Here is a 21331-nt window from a genome sequence, read left to right as displayed (position 1 = left end):
CCTGCTTTTCATCCTAATTCATTTTCCTTTCATTCCTTTAATTTCCTTCAACATCTTCAACTTCTCCCCAGCTGTTGCAATACTGTCTTCTTCTTCTTTATCCCTCCTTCTCTCCTAAATGGTCTCCTTTGTCCTTCTTTCTTTTGGCCATTTCCCTATGCCTCTTATAGACCTACAGCTACTGACTGTCTTATAGTTTAATAGGTGGAAACAGGTGGCAATTTAGCTGACAGGGCTCTGCGTGCGTGCGTGCCTGTGTGCGTGCGTGCGTGTGTGTGTGTGTGTGTGTGTGTGTGTGTGTGGTCTTGGGGGGGGGGGGGGTATCTACAGCAGAACAGAAAATAAACCATGAAATTTCATCTTCCCCACACAAAGAGAAAGAGGAGGCAGGGAGCTCTCACAAGGTTAGGCTAATGCTCACAGACTCCCGGTTTCTCTGGCTCCCTCTCCCCCCATCTCTTTGTCTCTCACCCACACACATGCACACAAACAGTACCTCAGCGTAGAATTAATCTTCTTCAGTGGCTCAAACATAATGCCTATTCTTCAGGCTGTTCTTATATCCACCAGAGAAACCCACACAGCTTATTGTATATTTATATTCTTGGATTATGTTTTCGTTTATGTGATAGTTACTTTTATTTTACATATTTATTACCATAAATAATAAAATATATATTATTTATTTATGTAGAAGTCAGTGCCTTTTCACCGATACCTGCTTACAGTACTCCCTGTTCTGTACAAATGCACATAGACTGAGCTGTAAACTGGAGATTGTGCCTAAATCTCCTTACTTACATGTGACTCCTCTGGTCCATTTACAAATAGATCTGACTTTTTGCTCTCCAAACCTTATTCCCTTTTTTCATTCTCAAACCTCAACTTCTCCTCAGAGACCCCATCAGGGCCCCTCGCTGTGTCTAAATCCCCCAAAGCCCTCAAAGAAAAGACTGTAGCTCTCTCCCTCTTTAACCCTGAGCCTCTGGCAGATATCTGTGTGGATACAAGTGATAGCCAACAAGAAACCCCACAGCTTTAATGCTGTTTTCATGTTTTTACTGTAAATAGCTAGCTCACTTTATATCCTCTGTCCTATAACCCTTAGGTCAAGCAAACACACTGAAAATGCATCTTCGAATGTACTTAAAACGATGCATTGATCCACATAAAGTTACAAAGCTTGTGTCAGTTCCAGGAGGATTTTTCCACCAGTACATTCAGTTTCTTAACCGTGTTCAGCAGTTCTGATAGATTTTTGCTTAAACCTGAGCATTTTAGCAAGTAAGCTGCGTCACATTTGCTCACATTACCACACCTGGAAGCTGCCCACTGACCCCCACTCTGTTGGCAGCAGAGTGCTACTACTGTAGCTGCAGGAGCATGAGCAATTTGCTCAATGGCACTGTGGAGACTCAAGGAGGGGGAGCAGATACTTATTCACCTTTCTGAGCTCGTTTCTAGTCAGAAGCCTTTTCTGTCTGTTTTCCATCATCTGCACCCTCTCGTATGAGTGTGAAGGAAGAGCATGTTGAGGATTCAGGGTGTTGAAGCTGGTATTCTGGGATTTGGCTTTTCACTATGCATTTATTCATTAAGGTATTAGTGAGCCTCTGATTGGCTTGGTGAATGACTGATTTAATGTGGCTGCAGCTATAATAGTCTTTATCCCTGTACATATACTGTGATGTGCATATATGTATATATGAATGTGTGTGTGTTTTATGAGATTGATTTTCATGCTCTACATGAATAATTGTGCTAATCCTTTGCTCGGATTGTACTGTGTGTGTGTGTGTGTGTGTGTGTGTGGAGATGACTGGTTTCCAGTGTGTAGTGTTACTTTTAATCCTTAATTGTACAGTAACATATTCACACATTAGTCAAGATGTGATTGGCCTTTTTCTATAATTTCACTTTAACAGTCAGTCTGACTTCTGTAGCTGTAGTAATGCAGTCGTGTGATCCTCTTACTCAATTTTCAAGGTTTTATGGGCCTTTAATGAGCTCTGGAATGAATGTATGAATGGCCTGTGAATGAGTTTCACTGGCTTTTATAGTTAGTCAACCCATTCAAAATCCATTGTACGTTTTCAATAATGCATGTGATTATGCAATTAAAAAAAATCTCACCGTAACTTTTCAAAGATTAGAGGATTTTATAGCTCTTGCTGTTCATAATAGCCTAAAGACAGTGTTACAATCTCTTTAGATTTCACCCGCAGCCACTGAACAGGGACAAACGTCTCCTACTTCATTATATTTCACCAGGGCTTTGGATGCTAAAACAGGCGAGATGATTTTCTAGCAGTTTTTATTCTGTCTCATTGTTTCCCTTCGGAAGTCATGGCAAGAAAACTGGTAAACTGTTGCCAGACAGTGGGACAAATCCAAACTGACATGCATTACTTCATACACACAAAGTGATGGATCACTGATTAGCGATGGGCTTTTGAACCCAACATCCACTGACATGTTTCTGTTTTGTTTTTCCTTTTTTCGTCACATTCTTTTGCACATCTGCCCCCTCCGCTTCTTCCCTTTCCCTCTCCCCCGTCTCACTGGCCTCTTACCTGCCCTTCCCTGTCGTCTTCTATCACCCACCCGCCCGGCCCCTCCTCTTACTCGACCCCCCCCTCCTCTTTCTGCTCTCTCCTGTGTCTCCCTTCATGCCTGGCTAGCTGCTGTAATTCCAGTCTTGCTCAGTGTGATCAGAGGACAGCGTAGAAACAGATGTATCACTGGCAGATATCTGACAACACAACACTTTACAGGCCAAGCACTCTTTCATTTGTCATCACTGACAGCTCAGTGTAAAAAAGAAACAAAAAAAAAAAGAATAAAAACAGGAGGAGGAGACGGGGATGCGGTCTGAGGGTTTTTGTTTGGTCAGAAATTGGCAGACAGAGACACCGTACACATATAGATCCATTTATACCACACACTCTTCACTTGTTTGGCCAGCTTAAAGGACCATTTACTGCTTGTCTTTTTTTTTTTTTTGCAAAGTTTCCAGAGTCTCAGCATCACTCTTGAAAACACTGGAGGAGTGGGAGGAGAAAGTATGAAAGGACAGAGAGTGTTAAGAGGATTAATGGCAGCGATTGTCCATTTAATTCTGAAAAGGTCAGGTGGAGATGAGTGCATGAGATTTATGAAGTATTAATGCAAATCATGATGGACAGTATGGAAAAATTGGCATTGAATACAGACTACCTGCCTGTGTGTGGGGATGATCAGGGGATTGTGCTCATTGGCTAGCACACACATTGTTGCCTATGGCAGGTCAGTTTCTCCTCTTATTTAAATGACTATACCTTGTACTTTGTTTTTTGCCAGTAAATAACAAGAACAATCCTTCACATTTTATCATTCATCAAGTTCACTTCACTCCTCAGTGGATAGATCAATAGAAATATAATACAAATACAGAATATCTGAGCATAGTGCTTTTGGTTTCACCTTGCTCATGATGAGACTTCCTTGAATTTTATTTGACCAAACCTTCAGTATTTTTTCAGTCGCGTGAAGCAGGATGATACAAAAGGCATTCTTTAAGTCACTGACACATGTGCAGTGAAACCACCTTGGTTGCCTTGTTGTGGGCGGTCTTGAAACCTTTCAAAGCTGTCTAGACAGATTTGATTGACTGATTAAGCCCATTAGCAGGTGACCTGCACACTGTCAGAAGTTCATCTAATTTTAACTTTTTGACAGACTGGATTGTGACATTTCTATCTTAGTCAGTTTCATCTTTAGTGTTTCTCATTGTTTTCTGTTTTACATGCAAGTGGAAGCTCAGCCTAAATCTGGTTTCAGGAGCTTTTACGTCACTTGTTGTCATGTAATAGTTATGGGTCAGTGGAAGAATAAAGATATGTGCTTTTCAAATTATCAAGTACATTAAAATTGTAGCGAAGGTCATTCACATCCATGCTAGAGCTGGGGGAGAGGATTCTCTCCAATTGTTAATGAGGATCATACGAGTGGTTTTGCATTTTAAGTCTTTTTAATCAGAATATATATATGTAATATCACTGCTGGCCATGTTCCCATGTATGCTGTGCTGTTTCTTTTTTTTTATTGGCAGCCATAATTGGTTAACATTCATTTCACTGCAACATGAAAATAATCTTGCGGAAAGTTAGATAATCGAAGTAAACATCTTCTCTTTTTCTCTGCTGCTGTCGCTGAAGTTCAGTTGGAGTTGACAGAAAATGCTCTGCTGTTTTTGAGGGAGCAGCAACAAGGATTCTGCTGAGAAAGCTAATTCTCCCTCAAACACACATGAACGTTAGATATTAGTTAAATCGACTATACAAAACATCGCGTAATGAGCTGCATCAGCAAATGATATTTGCATGAGTGTATTCAGCAGACGAGCAGTGATAAGTGTCAGGTTTTAACGTCCCTGCTGTGCACCTGCATGAATATGTTAAGCCACTCAGCTGTGAATAAACCAGGTATTGTGAAGTATGTTGGAAACAGCTGATACCAATTAGATAATACAAGTTCAAGCGTTGCTTTGCTTGAGCTAATGCTATGCTTCATTTGTGCAGTGGAAGTTAGAAAAAACCACATCTCAAACTCTATGGTTATCTATGGCTTTAAAGAACAGGAGGTGTAAATGGGTATATTGGCTAAAACATGCAGACATGCTGTTGTGTTTTTTAAATCAAATGATGTCTTTTTTGTCTTCCGCAAGGTCGGGCCATCAAACATGTGAAAGAGTCTATTTTCACCCCAGAGGCTGGAGCTAGAAGGGGCGTTCCTAAGGTCCTGGTTGTTCTCACTGACGGACGGTCGCAAGATGATGTCAACAAAGTATCCAAGGAGATGCAGATGGATGGTCGGTATTTTCTAGACCAAAGACAGAAATAAAGTCTTTTTAAAAAGTTCTGAACATCATAATTTATTGAGCGTGTATTCAACTGATGAGGTAAGTTGGGCTTGTCGGCACAATACTGGCAGGATGAAGGACAGATCCTTCTCTCCTTTCTTGGATGCTTTACGTCCGGTACACCACACTTTACTGTTTTATCCGACTTAACCCATAACTCCAACAATGTGTGACATTACTCTACTTAATCCTTTCCATTGCCTTTAAAACTTGGGATGAATTGTCGTGTTAAATTCCATTTCCAGGCTACATCATCTTTGCCATTGGCTTTGCGGACGCAGACTACGGGGAGCTGGTGAATATCGCCAGTAAGCCCAGCGACAGACACGTCTTCTTTGTGGACGATTTGGATGCTGTGAAGAAAATAGAAGAGCAGCTCATTACTTTTGTCTGTGAGGCTGCCACTGCGAGTGAGTAACACCACCTTATGATTAAAACAGAGAGAGGGTAAGAGAGCAGGAGGGGGGAGAGTTCAGAAAAGTCAGACAGGGATGCAGGCAGAGTGAAAGAGGCAGAAACAAGGTGGAGAAAGGGCTCTTGTTTGTGGAGAGACAGCGTGAGTGAGTAAAGAAAAGATATCAAGGATGAACTAATTGACTCTTCTCTCTCTTTCAGCTTGTCCATCTGTTTTGATGAGTGGTAACACAATGGCAGGTAAGAGCTGCAAATAAATGCGTACATACAGTCACGCAGCTGTACCAAACCTGCATAGACAGATAGCGATGCTGATGGTAAGGATGTTGATCGTGATGAAGATGAAGGTAGCGATCATTTGTCTCTTGCAGGTTTCCGTATGATGGAGAAGTTTGGCCTTGTAGAGAAGGAGTACAGCACCATACCTGGAGTTTCTCTGGAGCCTGGTTCATTCAACAGCTTCCCCTGTTACAGATTACACCGCGACGCCCTGGTGTCACAGCCCACCAAGTGAGTAAGAACTTAGTCTGCGCTTAGGAGGAGAATAAAGTGACTTATGTTTGCAAAAGCAAGGAAAAAAAAACTGTGCATCATACCTGTCGTCTGATAATGAGTTGGATTTGCAGGGTTACTGTGTCTGATTAATCCTTCTATCTCCATCACTTGTGTTGTGTTCTGTTATATCTGGATTCAGCTATTCAACTGTTCTCATTCATCTGTGTTTCTCATAAATGCAACCTGTTAACCAATGCTAACAGTAGGTGTTGCCTGAAAGCTTGGCCATGAATACACATCAACCTGTGCTATGTGTCTGACTATATTAGCTTAGACAGCAGGCGGAGGCGGACGTGACAGTTTATTCAGCGGCTGATTCATTTGTTCAAGTGCCGTTGAGGTCAAGATCTCCTTCACAAGACACACAAGAGAACAAATTACTAATACAGAGGCTTTGATTTGATTGAGGTTGATTCAGTCTCACAAAAGATTCATCATGACAGACACATTAATTAATAAATGACAAATATAATAAAAAATATCTGCATGTTAAAACGTTCCTCTGAGGAATGAGCATCGCTAAGTTGTGTATAAATTAATCCATGCACAGTAACAAAAAGCACTCAGTCATCTTATTTCTTTTTTAAATACAGCACATGCTGTTGAATCCAGCTCACTCCTGTTTAAGTGGAAGTTTCTTCTGTTTCCTAGTTGTTTCCATCCTACTCCACTGTTTGTCCATCCTATGTTTGCTTGCTGAGTGACTCTCCCTTCCTCTCCTGGACATGGGGAGTGGTGACTGTCAGCAGGACACAAACACCAGAACACTTTGAATTGTCAGCCAACAGTTCACACAGGGTGCTCGAACAATTTAACAGTGCTGCCAATGAAAATGACCCAACTGTCTGGCTAATAGCAAAGCATTTGAGAACTGAGATGAAAGCTAACATTTGTTTGGGTTATCTTTTAGGAGACAGGGGTGCAAATCCCACTCCTAACACCTGACTTCTGTTTTACTTGACCCCGATGCTAACATCCACAAATAGTGATCTTGAAGATTGTTGAGCCCATTAGTGTTAGAAAGATGTCAACTCACGACAGATGGCACACATTTCTGATGAATTTATGTAAGTACTTACAGAAAGTGTGTTTTTTTTTCTTTTTTCAAAACTTACAGAGAAAGCAGTTTTGACAAACTGTGGATTTTCTGAGAAATTTGCTGAAAGCACTGAGCAGAAGCAGATTATTGCAGCACTGTATTAAACATGCAGTTTCCACTAATCCCTGCAATTCTTTCTGCCAATTAACACAAAGAGCAAATTGACATTTTCAGGTTGTTCTCTCTTAGGGCCTCAGAGATAAATTATAAATATTTTTTTTAAATAATAATCAACATGGTGGGGGAGTACAGTATATACAAAACACATTGTGTAGATATGTCCACTAATCAACACTTCACCAGTTTCCCCATGGAACAGAGTCTCTGCAAGTTATTTCTATATAATAAGCAATTATCTGTATCAATAATTCAACTTGTCCAAGCTGAACAGAAACCAATAAACTGAATTCTAAGTTTTCATAGCTCACACAGGACACTTTTTTTTCTAATTATTGTCATTGGAGACCAGCATAGCAATGGGCAAATACAGTCCATAGCCACCTCAGCTCTTATCCAGACAAAGAACATTAAGTCGCTGAAATAAACAATGCTTTAGCACAGTGGTTTTCAAAGTTTTGTACTATTTATGTCTGTGTTTTCCCCACAACCCTGAAATAGTTCAGTTCCAATCCTGTTCATAACTGAAAAAAAGAAAGACAACACGAATGTTGGCTCTTGGTTTTACTCTCCAACTGGGAAATTCACTCACCCACCAGATTATTCCTCTTCATGATACAGACTCCGGAGACAAGGCCTATGTTTTACCACGAGTTGTATATTTCAATAATAATGTATGGTTGTCACAACGTCTCATCATTTGGGAACCACTGCTTTTGCAGATTTCTTCTCCGACGGGATCCTTCTCCTGGCTTTGAGGGAGGGAAAGCAACATCTTTTTTGCTGTTTGTCAGAGATATCTCATTACCCAGTACCCCAAAGATGGCTGTCTCGACTTTAAGTTGTAAACCAGTAAACCAAGCTTTCAGCTAGGGTTCCAAACATAGCCCAGAACCCTGTGAGTTTAGAGTGTACCAGAACATGTGAGCTAACTCTGGCCTTGCTGTGTGACATCAGTCATATTCACACAGGATGCTTTTGGGAGCTATTATAGTATCTAGTTTAATTAGACCATGCCAAATCTGTAATGAATTAACAGTCAAAACATTAAAAGTGTCCAGGGCCTGTCTTCAGGTTTCAAACTGCAGATGTAGACCATGAGCACTAGTACAACCCCAAGTCCAAAGAAGGTGGGACGCTGTGTAAAACCTTCACAAAACAGAATGAGATCATTTTCTGATCCCTTTTTACATGTACTGCAAACAGCACAAAGACTATATATTTAATGTTTGACCTCATCAGCTTCATTGATTTTTGTAAATATCTGCTTATTCTGAATTTGATTCAGCAACACATTTCAAAGAAGTTGGGACAGGAGCAACTAAAGACTGGGAAAGATGTGGAACGCTCCAAAAACACCTGTTTGGAACATTCCACAGGTAAACAGGTTCATTGGTAACAGGTGATAGTATCATGATTGGGTATGAAAGGGGCATCCTGGAAAGGCTCAGTCATTCACAAGCAAGGATGGAGGGAGGTTCACCACTTTGTGAACACATGATTGTATAAAGGATGTTGCTACATGGGCTCAGGAACACTTCGTAAAACCGTATGCTGGTGAACAAAGTTCATTCGCAGGTGATTGAATTCTGTTTTTTATTTAAGTTTTACACAGCGTCCCAACTTATTTGGAATCTGGGTTGTAATTAAGAGGCTTTACTGCATTAAGACATGCTGAAAACAAATGACAGTTTCTCTGAAATGTTTGCAGGCACAGGTTAGAAGCGTTACACTTTACCTAGTACTATACCACAGGGACATATTCAAGTCTAAAACTCGTGCATTCAGAAACTTAACAGGAGCATTCAGTGGCTTCAAATGTGCTCCCATTATGCCTCTCTGTCTGTGATGTTGTCATGTTGGAGCTTTTTCTTGTTTTTTATTTTATTTTATTTTATTTTTTTACCGTCAACCAGCTTTAACTGTAGCTTCCTGTTCTGTGATTGTTCAGTTTGTGAAAAGTGACATTGACGAGCTCTCAAAAAAGTTGAAGCTGAGATAATTTGAACCTGAGGTGCTCGAAGGCAGCTATCCAAAAAAGGGTAGGCTCTGTGATCAAAAAGAAGCCGGTACTCAAAGACAGTCTGAGGCAGCCGAGAGCACTCGGAAAGCATTCGCAAAAGCTGAGAAGAGACAGTGGCACTTTGAAAAAGACACCTAGTGGATACATGCCTTGAGGGCACAGATAAGCTCACTGTCTGCCTGTGTGTGTGTGTGTGCGTGTGCGTGTGCGTGTGTGTGTGTGTGTGTGTGTGGTTTTTTTTTCCTCTTCTTTCATGTGCGTACCAGGTACCTCCACCCTGAAGGTTTACCCTCCGACTACACCATTTCTATGATGCTCCGCCTACTTCCTGAGACCCCGCAGGAGCCCTTTGCATTGTGGGAAATCCTCAACAAGGACAACGAGCCACTGGTGGGACTGATTCTAGACAGTAAGTTTGAGTCAGTTTCTGCTTCTCTAACTTTTCTTTGTGTCGCTTCCATCGTGACACATCACAGTTTGACGACTGCAAACAGCACGTGTGCAGCAGCTCCCAGAGTCCCGTTCAAATAATCAGTGAGAGTTCAAGATGCAGCAGGTTTTAGAAATGAAGCAGGAGAGAAATCACTATTTACAGCTGGGCTACAACTGTGTTTTTGATCCAACATGATGTGCGTTTAAAGGAGCACAGTTTCCATCTTACCTTGTGCAGAGATTGCTGAGCACCTTGTTGATGGAACGCCTCCCTTTTTTTCCCACAATTCAATATGAAGCCATTATTTTTAAAGCCAGAGCAGACGGCATGGTGATAATGATGATTGATTGATCGTCCTGCAGGGTTTGTGTTGGTTTCAAGTTTAGTGATGTCACAGAAATTCTGCACGCTAGGTGAACTCACCCCAGGCGTCAACCTACATCGGTGTTTTAGACACCACCAACTTGGAGGAGAGCCAGGGCAGACCTCTGACCTGCTGTAGAGATCATATTACCAGCTGACCTGGATGACCTTGGGATCGTCAGGAGTAGCTGGAGGAAGCCTGCTTACTTGAAATTTAATCATAAACACAACATAAACACCTCCACCAGTCTTTTTGGGAATCAACAGAAAAGATTGAAATCTCTGTCCGCTGATCCAGACGCAGAGTCATTTTCTGCTTCTCTTATTTTCAATAAGGAACTTCATTCAGAATGATATTAAAGGGTTTTGAAATGACAGGGACGTCATGTATATATGACAATGAAAGTAAATGGAATCAGTGCATTTCTAAGTCAAAATGACATTTGATGAAGTTTATATTTTATTATAGTAAAATTCATCTTAATTAATTGTTGTTTGCTCCTGATATTGATGAACCTGTAAAGTTCACTGTTGTTGCAGACTAGATCTTTATTGGAGTCCAATAGCAGGAGACAGAGACAATAGTGTGTACAAGACAAGTGTGTATCCTCTTTCACCGCCAGCTGTGTTCCCCCGCAGACTCTGGAAAGACCTTGACGTTTTTCAACAATGACTACAAAGGAGACTTCCAGACCGTCACCTTTGAAGGAAATGACATAAAAAAAATCTTCCATGGCAGCTTCCACAAGGTGAGTCTTTGATATATGTGAGCTAAAAAAATGGTTAAAATACAGGTTCATCCTGACATGCTCGCCTCTGTTTCTTATCATTATAATAAGAGCTTTGAGCTGCTGGTCAGAACATTTAAGCCATTAGAAAGAAATCAAATGTGTGTGTGTGTGTGTGTGTGTGTGTCCACATCCAGTCTGTTTTACTGGGTTGTTAAAGTCCATTAGACCTGGAACCACCTCAACGCCAGTTTGCATTACATACCAGCTTGTCACTGCCAAACTGTCATTCCAGTTTTTAGGTGGTAGTTTTTCAGATAAATATTCAGATCTCCTGCTTTGAAACTCTGCAGAGTAGAGGGGACAGAGGGAGGGGAGGCTTTGTGGCAAACCGCTGAGAAAGAGAGAGAAATAAGGAAAATTGACTGTATTTTGATGCTGATGATGTATTTTCAAGTTGTGGAGCCTGTTGGATGGTTTTCCAGTGGCTCTTGGGCTGGACTTTTTTTTTTCTCTTGACCTGTCAACACTGCTTGGTTGAGTGTGCGTGCAGGTGATGATAGCCCTCCTCCCTCTTCTGTCTATGCCTCCCACTCACCACTGCTTTTTCTACACCCGTGTTATTTTTTTAAACTAGTGGAGTGTACAGAGTGGGAGTGACTGGAGATTTCATCACCCTCTCAGACCTCTGTGTGGTCTCCCATGATGAAGTTACAGTGAACGTATGTCATTATTTTTGACATTTACAGACTAAATAATTTTAAAAATCAGTAGCTGAATTAATAATCCCATAGCCATTTTGCCCAACCTGGAATCAGTGCCACATAAATGTAGCACCTCCAACAAAGTGCATATGATGTGTACACAGTATAGAGCAGGTTTCAACTGGTCCATCTGCAAACATACTGTATAAACATCATTAGAAAAGGCAAAACTTTTTGGCTGTTGTTGTAGTTTCCATGATTTTGTTGCTCTTACTGTTCCCTGCGGGACCGGCAGAGACAATATTAGTTTGTCCTCGTGAATGATTCTCTGACAAAGACATTTCATATTTCCCTCAATCACTGGGATTCTTGCCAAATATTTTTATGTAAATGATGTTGTATCAAATTAGCCAGACTGAATGTAAATGCAAAATTTTGATGACACTCCCTCAATAAAAGATGATCTTCTGCTCGCTTTAGACGAGAAAGTGTTTTGTGAAAAAAAAAAGAAATTATGGAACAAATAATGATGCAAATGTCTCTGCTGAATAAATGATGCCATTGGTTTGGCTTCAACAAGCCCAGTGAAAGATAAATGCACATTGCAAAATAGTTTGGCATGAAGTCTCAACGACATTAACCAAAACAAAATAATATTAACAGCCTGCTGTATGACCTTCAGTTGTTTTGTCTTTGCATACGAGTTCTTTGAATTAACTTCACTGTTCAGGAGGTGTGTTTACTGCAGCAGGGCTGATGGAAATGGACACCTGCATGTATTGTTTTGTTACATTTTAAAAGAGTGGCGAAGCCTTTGTAGACAAAATAGTTTTTTTGTGTCGAGCTGCCGACTCTCTGTGGATTTGTGCTGAAAACACACCAACAGCAGCCCACCAGCTCTGTCTGTCTGTCTTTATCTCAGCACTCAAAATGTCAGGGAGTAGCTGTCCATCATTCTCTTCCTCCCTTTTGTCTTCTCCATTGTTTTGTGTCTTTCTGTTGGAGAACATGACAATGTTGAGTGAGGCAACAGATGCAGGAGACTGCCTGGCAAGAGGAAGTCTTCGTCTCCGTTTAGACAGGATGACAAGTGAATAAGAGGAGTGTCCGTGTGCGTGTGCATGTGTGTGTGTCCGAGGGATTACCATATGAAGACACCTCGCGTGAAAGCAGGCGAACCTGGCAGGATCTGTCACTGCTCAGCGATGCTGAGAGAAACACAGAAAACAGAAACAGGTGATGGAGGGAAGAAAGAGATATGACAGTGAGCTTGACACACGAAGAGGAACACGGACAGAAAAATAAAGAGAACAATGGAGAGACATGCAGGAAGGAGAAGTGAGTTATCTTCAGTATAACTCACATATAGCTCAGAGCCATATTATACTCCAGAAGCGTATGAACAGTTTTTCTGTATCTCCAAAAATGATTAAATGCCTCACATGAAAAATGTAGGAGAGCACTTAAAGTTGTTCTTGTACGCTGTAAAAATGTACACTCAGGAAATAATTTGTACCAGTGCTTTTGGAGCTCTCTACCTCACACCAATCCACAATATTTCACAGAGTGAAATCACAATTCACTCTTAATTCATTTGCTCATAAATGATTATTCTAAAAGTGTTTCCATAAATGTTGGTGGCTTCTTGGCAAGAGGAAGAGCTGATAATGGGGAAGCAGAAGCAAACGCCTCGAAATAAATGTGTTGTGTCTGTTGGAAGGAGACATTTGGGATGAGTGGAGCCGAGTGTTTGTGAGAAGAAGACACAGTAAGTGGCTGACAAAGCGGTGTGGTGGTTGGATCTATTCTCCCGATGATTAACAATTTGATGATTAATCACTGTCAGTCACTGTCACTGCAACCTAATGTATGAAGCTTTTCAAATTTTTTTTCTGAAAAGTTGGCTTCAGCTGTAGGCCTACAGTACATTTTTGTTATGATTGGGTAAGACAGTGCGGAAAGGTTGCCCAGTTTGTCTGGATTGGGACTTTAGCAGGCAGGTGAGGTGGAAGTGATTAGACAGTGACAAAATGATGAGGCGTTACACTGAATCACTGCAAGGGAAACGCTGCACATGAGCTAAATTAACATATTTGTCATAAGTGACGTGGTGACACGACATGGCAGTTTAAGAATGAATCAAGCACGCCTCAACAATGTGAAATCTTTGAAATAAAATCTAGTAAATCAAGAGTATTACTGAGATACAACTTCCTCTCGAAGTAAAAGAGAATAACCTGAAGCAGCACCTGGAATATTTTAGTTGCAACTGTTTGTGGTCTTGAGTGTACTCTACATTTGAATACTAGGAGCAAGTTACACCAAAAAAGAGTTCCCTGTTTTTATTGTCAGCATAAGATTAGACAAGATTAGCCTTTTTTTTGTCATGGGCATTCAAGAGAAACAGTCGACATAGCAGAGCACATGTGAAATCTAACTTCAGTCAATCAGATGCTGCAAAAGGCTTCAAAAGTCAGTTCAAGAACTTTGAGTTGCCCGTCAACACTGCAGATGTCTCTTGTTCTTTAAAGCAGAAGAGTAACCTTATTTCTGTTGTGAATCCAAAACACTGACAACACTGTCAAATGTCTTCAGCTGCAACAAAACTGTTGTGTACATTTCTCTTTAGTTTCCCACATTACAAGACGTCCGAGCTTCCTAAAGGTTGGTCATCTCTGGACTTTAGAGGAAGTGATGAGCAGAACAGGTTAACTTTATTTAAAGTTAAAAGAGCAGCTTGTGCATTATTAGTTGTATCCATTGTGAAAGCAGAATATTAGGGTTGATTGTTCAAATATTGCTCACGAGAGAGGACAGGAAATGAGAAAACACACACATTGCGAACACACAAGCTAAAGGAAAGTCCACACACATAGAGTACATGCATGGATCTAAATGCTCACACACACAGCGCACGCTCACGAAAATCATACAGTCACATCCATTCATATACAAAAGCACATTGTGTGCAGGCGTGCGCACACACACAATTCAAGTATGCTTGAGTGAGCGTGCGCATTTTAAAGTGCAGGTCAGAGACAGCTGAGTCAGCAGACATACCGACAGCTTCATCTTCTTCAACTCACATTATCTCATACAGCATGTTTAAAAACTGCCATATCAATTTAGAGAGAAAGAGTGTGTGTGTCGGGGGTGGGGGGGTGGGGGGGTGGGGGTGAGGGGGGGTGTGTTTTTGTCTGCGCACCAATTTTCCAGCTCCATCACAGTATCAGAGATATATTTCATTTTGTGTTTAGAAGCTACCAAGAGGTGAGAGAAAGTGAAATTGCTCATGCTACCTCTCCTCTTTCACCTCTCATCACCATCTCTCTGTATCCATTTCATCTGCCTCTTTTTCAGATTTTGTTGTTAAGATGGTGATCCTTAGTATACTTTGGTATAAACTTTGAAACTGCCATAAAATATGCTTTCACAAACTATAGTTAGTTCTGCACTGAGCGATAAACACAACGAGAGCATAAACCAATTAAAGAAAATCTAGAACGCTTTTCTCTTCCTGTTGATTTCTCTGTGTTTTGACAGTTATATTGAACAAAGATAATGTTAAGTCGATAGCTCAGTGTTTCGGGTTTTTGCTATCAAAGTACAACAGAGTTGTTATTGAATGTGCCAGATTACTACAAAGTCCCATTATAAAGATAATGTAGCACTGTTGGTGGTTTAGAAAATAAAAAGCAATTTTTCTTATGTCTGAAAAATGATAAGGAAAAGTATTTCTGATAAAGACAAACATAAAACCATCTGCTGACAGAGAGACGCAAACAAATGAGCTGCTTTATATTAAAGAAAGATACCGTCGATGTGTAAGACAGCAGTCGCATTAGAAAATACAAGACTGTGTGTGTCTGAGAGGCTCATTCATCTTGTGCTGGCAGTAGCATAAGCTGTGGATCCAGCTCATCATCTGACCGGCCAGCAGCAGCACAGACTCCAAAACATTATGCTACTAACGTGTCATTGTTTTTCCTGTGTTGTGTATTTAAAACTGATCCCTAGTCTGAATTTTGAGGTGTGTCCGCTGTCGGCCTCTGGCTCATCTAATGAGTCTCAGATGAGCGAAAACGAGAACAAAACATCTTTGTAACATTTAAGTTAGCCTTAAATCCAGCCAGTCTTGACCATGCAGGTGTCAGAAGCACATTCAAAATTGTGATCTGTGTCATTCTACATTAAGTCTGGACTGTGTACTGCCCTCAGACACAGCCACAGTGACTGACCATGAGCAGACTGTGCTTGGCCAACATGAATACGCCGACGTTCTTGTGGTTTATGTAACTTTCAGCATGTAAAGCTTAAGAACACTGGTCCTTCATTCATTTCACTGTGATATAAACTTTCATATTATAAGTGAAAGTGTTAAGTAATTCATCATTATTACTGTTTAATGTATAGTGCAGACTTGTTAACCCATCTGTACTTTTAACAGTGTTACTTATAACCTTGCATTTATAACTATTACAACAATAAACTCCCATTGTGTTCTCTGTGAGAGGTATCGCAAGTTTCAACTCTCTAAAAGTTGATTTTTGTATTGCACTGGGAAAAAAGGACACTACTGGCTGACTGGAAGGAAAAACAAATTCCCAAATCAAAGCAGTGTGTCGTGGGCACAACCTGTAAATGTCCATGTATGTGGAGATATGGTGGAAAAATACTTTATGTGACAGTTTCATATGCATGTCTTTTATTGTTATGACCATTTTTATTTTTCATTTCCCAATGTTACTCATTCTGTGTGTATTATGTTAACTTTATAACAGGATTTAGACCACAGAAAGCAGTTAGAATAAGCAGCACATTTTCTGATGCTTGCTGCTGTTGGCCAGGTGTTTCAGATTTCATATGGCTCAAGTCTGAGAACAGAGGAATAGTTCAAATAGTCAGTTTTCAAGAATAAACTTCCTCCAGACTGAAAATGAGCCTGAGTCACTCCAGGAGTAAATATAGGAAGCAGCTAGCCTGAAGCAGAGTTACACACACGTGTGTGCGCACACACACACACACAAACATATACATTTACATACCTTAGACATTTCAATGCCCTATATTTATTCCCTAACCACTAATGTTAACCTTAACTGAAACCCCCAAATGCCACAAAATACCAGGAAAATGTCTGCACCGTTTTCATATTGTTTTATATCATAAAAGTACAACACACACACACACACACATATGCCATGCCCAGTGAAGTGTGCAGAATGGAGGATGAGAACAGAAAGTCATTATAAAGCAGCCGTCCGGATGTCAGTCAAGGATTGGGTTCTGACGCTCGAATATGAACTTTGTCTACCTCCACATTAGCTGAACATTGTTACTGTGTGTGTGTGTGCTTGTGTGTAGAGGTGTATGTGCTGCTCACATGCATTCATGTCCCTATAACTTACAGTGCGTTTTTATTGAGCGTGTGAAAGAGAGTAATAGTAACGCTCCCTTAACGGTGGAACATGGAGGTGCTAATGGTCTAGTTTATTAGCAGGTTGCAGCCCCTTTTTGCTCATTAAACACGTGACCAATTAAATTTCACAGTTCATGGCACCAGCAGTGGTTTCCTGTAAGGAGGCAGTTTGAGTTCACGGGCACTCTTGACTGGACGGACCAGTTTCTGTGCTTAGATGCTTTTAGCCTGCGGTTATGAAAACCTCACATAAGCAAAGGAACTCCGTCACTGTGACTAGTCAGTAAAGAGATGGCCGGATCGACCACCTCTAAGGAGGTAGACCAAAGTTTTGTATTGTGTCTAATCACAGACGCAAGACCTGTTAAAATTCTGGAATTAAAATGGTGTTACATTTTCTGTCTGGTTATATATTTCAGACAATAACTATGGGTAACACAGACTAAACAAGGATTGACCATTGAGACAAAATACAAGATACCATCTGTATCTCTTTAAACTCTTGCATTTTTTTTGTCATAAGCTCAAGATATTTGGGTCAAAAGCACATTTTCACATCTTATTTTCTCCACAGCTGTTAGATGGAGCTGTACTATGCGAAATACCCCAAGGTCTGTCTTACGCTTTTTATCCTCTCTCTCCCATACAGCTCCATGTAACCATCAGCAAGACATCTGTGAAGGTGGTGTTAGATTGCTCCATGGTTGGGGAGAAATCCATCAACGCTGCTGGGAACATTACCACCGATGGAGTGGAGATCCTCGGGAGGATGGTTCGGTCCAGAGGCAGACGAGACGTCTCTGCTCCAGTCAGTATGAACTGTTGTCTGCGCCATTGTTAAGTGCACTCTGAGTGGTGGGTGATGCATACCTGTGTGTTCCCTCTGGTCACGGACATGCGATGGCTGTCCTTCAGACAGGACGTGTGCGAAAGTTGTCAGGGCGTTGGAATATGGCAGGGTCGGTGAAATCAAGATCTGTTTCGCATATTCATTCAAATAAGTGCTTGTTTTTAAGACCCCCCCCCCCCCCCCAACAGCAGGTCTGACTGAATGCTGTTAACCTCAGTTAGAGAAAAAATAAAGGGAATTCTGCTTTAATCAAGTGATAATCAGCTGGCTTATATAATTGTCCCTTGTGCATTGATTGCAATGATCAATCAGCAAGGTGTGTGTGTGTGTGTGTGTGTGTGTGTGTGTGTGTGTGTGTGTGTGTGTGTGTGTGTGAGAACCATTATGGCCTATAAAATGGCAACCATTAATATCCAAAACCATTTCAGTGAGTCACTCAGTGGGAGTTCATTTTATTTATTGCAAGTGGAAATGTACAAAGTGCTTTACATAAAACTTTTGGCACACACAGGAAAGGAAGAAGGTGAGATATCTCGGGCGTCTCGGAATACTGAGCGCTGCTCTTAGCAAAATGTCTACTTCTTAGCCGCTCTAAAGAAAATGATTCGTTAAGAGGTTTTTATGAAGGAAAATAAATAAAATGTGACATTTTCTCCGCTAACCACCAGAGTGTCCTCTACTGTCTGTTAAAGAGGACGGTTGTTGATTCAGTGTATGTCCTGTCTGTCACGTGTGGAAAGGTCTTTGCAGGCAGTCATCTGGTAGAACGTGGAACTATAATACGAGCATCACCTGGCCTCTAACGTCAAGAATGCAAATCAGTTCATTTACTCTGCTTTACTGTCCATAGTAGAGTGTGGATTTCTCTTTTTGTCCAGGTTCAAACAGAAATTTAGAAATTATGTTTGGGTTTGGTCGGGTTTGGTCAAGCGGCTGGGCTCACCTGCGTGAGGCTCAGTTTGGGTTCGAACATAAAACACAGAAGGCGTGGTGAGTTTGGGTTGGGCTCCATTACTACTGTCTCGGACTCAGTCGGGTTCAACCAGAAACATGCAGCCCGAGCCACACCAGTTTGTGCTTTCAGTAGAGTGGAGAGTCGAGTAAAGCTTTAATGTCCCTGTGGAGCAATTTGGCTTGCAGCCAGCAGCCAATAGTAAATACAACAGGGCAGACAGTGAAGATCCACTGAAGGAAACTGAGATGTTCTCCTCTGCAGGTGAACCATTTGAGTGCGGTGCCTGAAATGGCCACCGAGTGCTCCAGGCGCTCTAGGAGGATGTGGTGGTCTGCAGTGTCAAAGGCGGCACTGAGATCTGACAGCGTTAATATTACACAGTCTCTAGCATCAACAGACAGCAGGTCATTCGTGACTTTGGCTCAGCTTTTAAATTGGTCTGTAATGATTTCGATCAGTAGGTCAAGGTGATGATTTTTGATGAGTGACTGCACGATTGCGTGTTTAAAAAATGCTGGTACTTGACTGGAATTACCAGTCTTCCCAGGGAAGAGGAGGGTCGTGGCTAAGAGCAGGGTTTGAAGTTGGAGACAACGTGGCTTAGTTGCGAGAGGGAGAGGTAACAGTTATTTAAGGAGGCTGTGGGCACTGGAGAAACTACTACATTACACCATTGGAACATGCATAAGCTTAGATAGCAAATATTTTACTATATTCGCACTTGTCCAAAAGTGAACTCTTTGTTTCAGGCTCCACAACAGGCAGCATTTATTATCCAGAGACTCTTAAGTCAGGAGTGTTGTGCCCATTCATAATGACAGCTGAGCCTGTGGATTTTCAGGCCGTCAGCTCCTTTAGGGGCTTACAAAAGTGACAGTACATCAGCATGAATAAATTAAATCATATAATGACGAGTGTGACATTTCTCTCAAGGTTTCAATAAGCCAGCCCAGCATTTTTATGAATCTGGGTCAGAAACCCCCCAAACTGATCACAGTAAGGCTGTAACATTTGAGTCTCAGTGCTAGCTCCAGTCTGACTGAGACTGCCGGACTCTTTTAAGTCTAAGACCTCCTGTGGTGCCGTAATAGAAGGACTGTAATTACTAGGATAAGACTGTTTTGCACGAGCTGCAGGGCAGGCCTTACTTTAGTAATTAAAAACATTTGAGTCAAATTTGAATTTATTGTCATACTTCTTCTATTCAATTGGACTATTTTACGTATGACATCTGACAGAGGTGGCTGCTTTTAAACTTGGAAATCGGGGACCTCATGAAATAAGACATAGGACAGTATGTAAACATCAAGTATATATAACACCTGAACAAATTACGTGCACTATTTCCGCATAAAAGATTATAATTTAGTCACTGTAGCAGCACAGTTTTCCACTAAGAGTCTCATCCAAGTCTGAATTCTGTGTTTGTGTCTGTGTGTGTTTAACTTCCAAGATAAAACAGTTTCACAGTCATTAAGTCAAAGTGGGAGTTTCCCATAGTTAACGTTGTGTCTGTGATATATACATGTAGTTAGTTTGATGTAGCTCTCTGTTGAAGCCTCGGGTGATGAAACATAGAAATGCAGATACAAGAAACTGCCCTTCTAATGAAATAAACAGTATATGTGAGCCAGCCATTTCTTCAGTCCTGATGATAAACTTTAGAAATGAGTCAGACACAAGCCCATAACCTAATTTATAGCCTGGTCTATAGTTTAAGACTAGCCTCCAGACATCAGCCAGACTTCATGAATCTGTCTCCCAGCACTTTTCAGCTCCTCATTTGAGCTTGTGAGCAGCCAAACTGTCTCTGTTCTTGCTTTTTATCAACACAGAAAGACCACAAAACCACATCATTACAAAAAAACAGGCTTGATATATCCCATTTGTAATATTGCCTCTGTTTTACTTCTGTATTTTGAAATGTGTTAACTGATAATATTGTAATTGCAGTATTAATGGAATTGGTTTGCGTGTGTGTGTGTGTGTGTAAGTATAAGTGTACTCATGCATGTGTGTGTTTACAGTTCCAGCTCCAGATGTTTGACATCATCTGCAGCACATCCTGGGCCAGCAGAGATAAGTGCTGTGAGCTGCCAGCACTGGTAAGAAACTAACACGTGCACATACTCTCTGACACACACATGTTCGCACACTTTGATGCACGATGTTCTTCCTCTCCTGTGTGAATGCGCCGTAGTTTAGGGCTCTGACTTATACAGCCGTGGATTATTAGAGTGATAATTGTGGTTACAATCAAATTGAGTCCAGAATGATAAAATGAGAATTAAAGCCAAATTACTGGGAATCTCTATGAATGACTATTAGCACAGACGTTGAGTTGCCACTGCTAATAGTGCCTGCAATCCGGTGGTGGGGTTCATTTATGTGATGCACCTTGAGAGTTACCTGTTGATTTGGCATCTCCACCTCTGCAATCTGACGGAACACAAGAAAGTGATATTTTTTGTGATGCTCATAATGTTTAGCTCCTTTTGACAGATTCAACACATATGTGAGGGGCGCAGTATCTGAGAAGCACCTCCTGTTTTTACAAAGTGCTTTATCAGTAGTCAAGGGGACCGAGCAAACACGGATTGTTTTGTACCACAAGTTTAATACCTCGAGCAGCTTAGACAGATGGGAGTCAAAGACCTGATCCAGAGACCTGAGACGAGTTGGCGAGTGATGAGCATTTTTCACTGTTGTTATCTTGCTTGCTGGCAAGCTCCAGGTATACGTGGGTGAAGTTCTAAAAGATGCTGCTCATG

General features: G+C 41.2%; 1 protein-coding gene across 3 annotated transcripts in view; it reads left to right on the top strand.

Annotated features, from left to right (window-relative positions):
* Window positions 1–21331, top strand: part of col14a1a (collagen, type XIV, alpha 1a) — a 128990-nt gene that overhangs the window by 73111 nt on the left and 34548 nt on the right. For all 3 annotated transcript variants that reach the window (XM_076736635.1, XM_076736632.1, XM_076736633.1), the window contains exons 28-35: window positions 4706–4849; window positions 5146–5310; window positions 5516–5554; window positions 5686–5824; window positions 9375–9517; window positions 10544–10653; window positions 17405–17563; window positions 20588–20665. In XM_076736635.1, coding sequence (XP_076592750.1) covers window positions 4706–4849; window positions 5146–5310; window positions 5516–5554; window positions 5686–5824; window positions 9375–9517; window positions 10544–10653; window positions 17405–17563; window positions 20588–20665 — 977 coding nt within the window. The remainder of the gene's footprint in view (window positions 1–4705; window positions 4850–5145; window positions 5311–5515; window positions 5555–5685; window positions 5825–9374; window positions 9518–10543; window positions 10654–17404; window positions 17564–20587; window positions 20666–21331) is intronic.

The sequence above is a fragment of the Chaetodon auriga genome, chromosome 8, assembly GCF_051107435.1.
Source record: "Chaetodon auriga isolate fChaAug3 chromosome 8, fChaAug3.hap1, whole genome shotgun sequence".
Taxonomy (NCBI): Eukaryota; Metazoa; Chordata; class Actinopteri; order Chaetodontiformes; family Chaetodontidae; genus Chaetodon; species Chaetodon auriga.
This window is presented reverse-complemented; position numbering and strand designations above follow the sequence as displayed.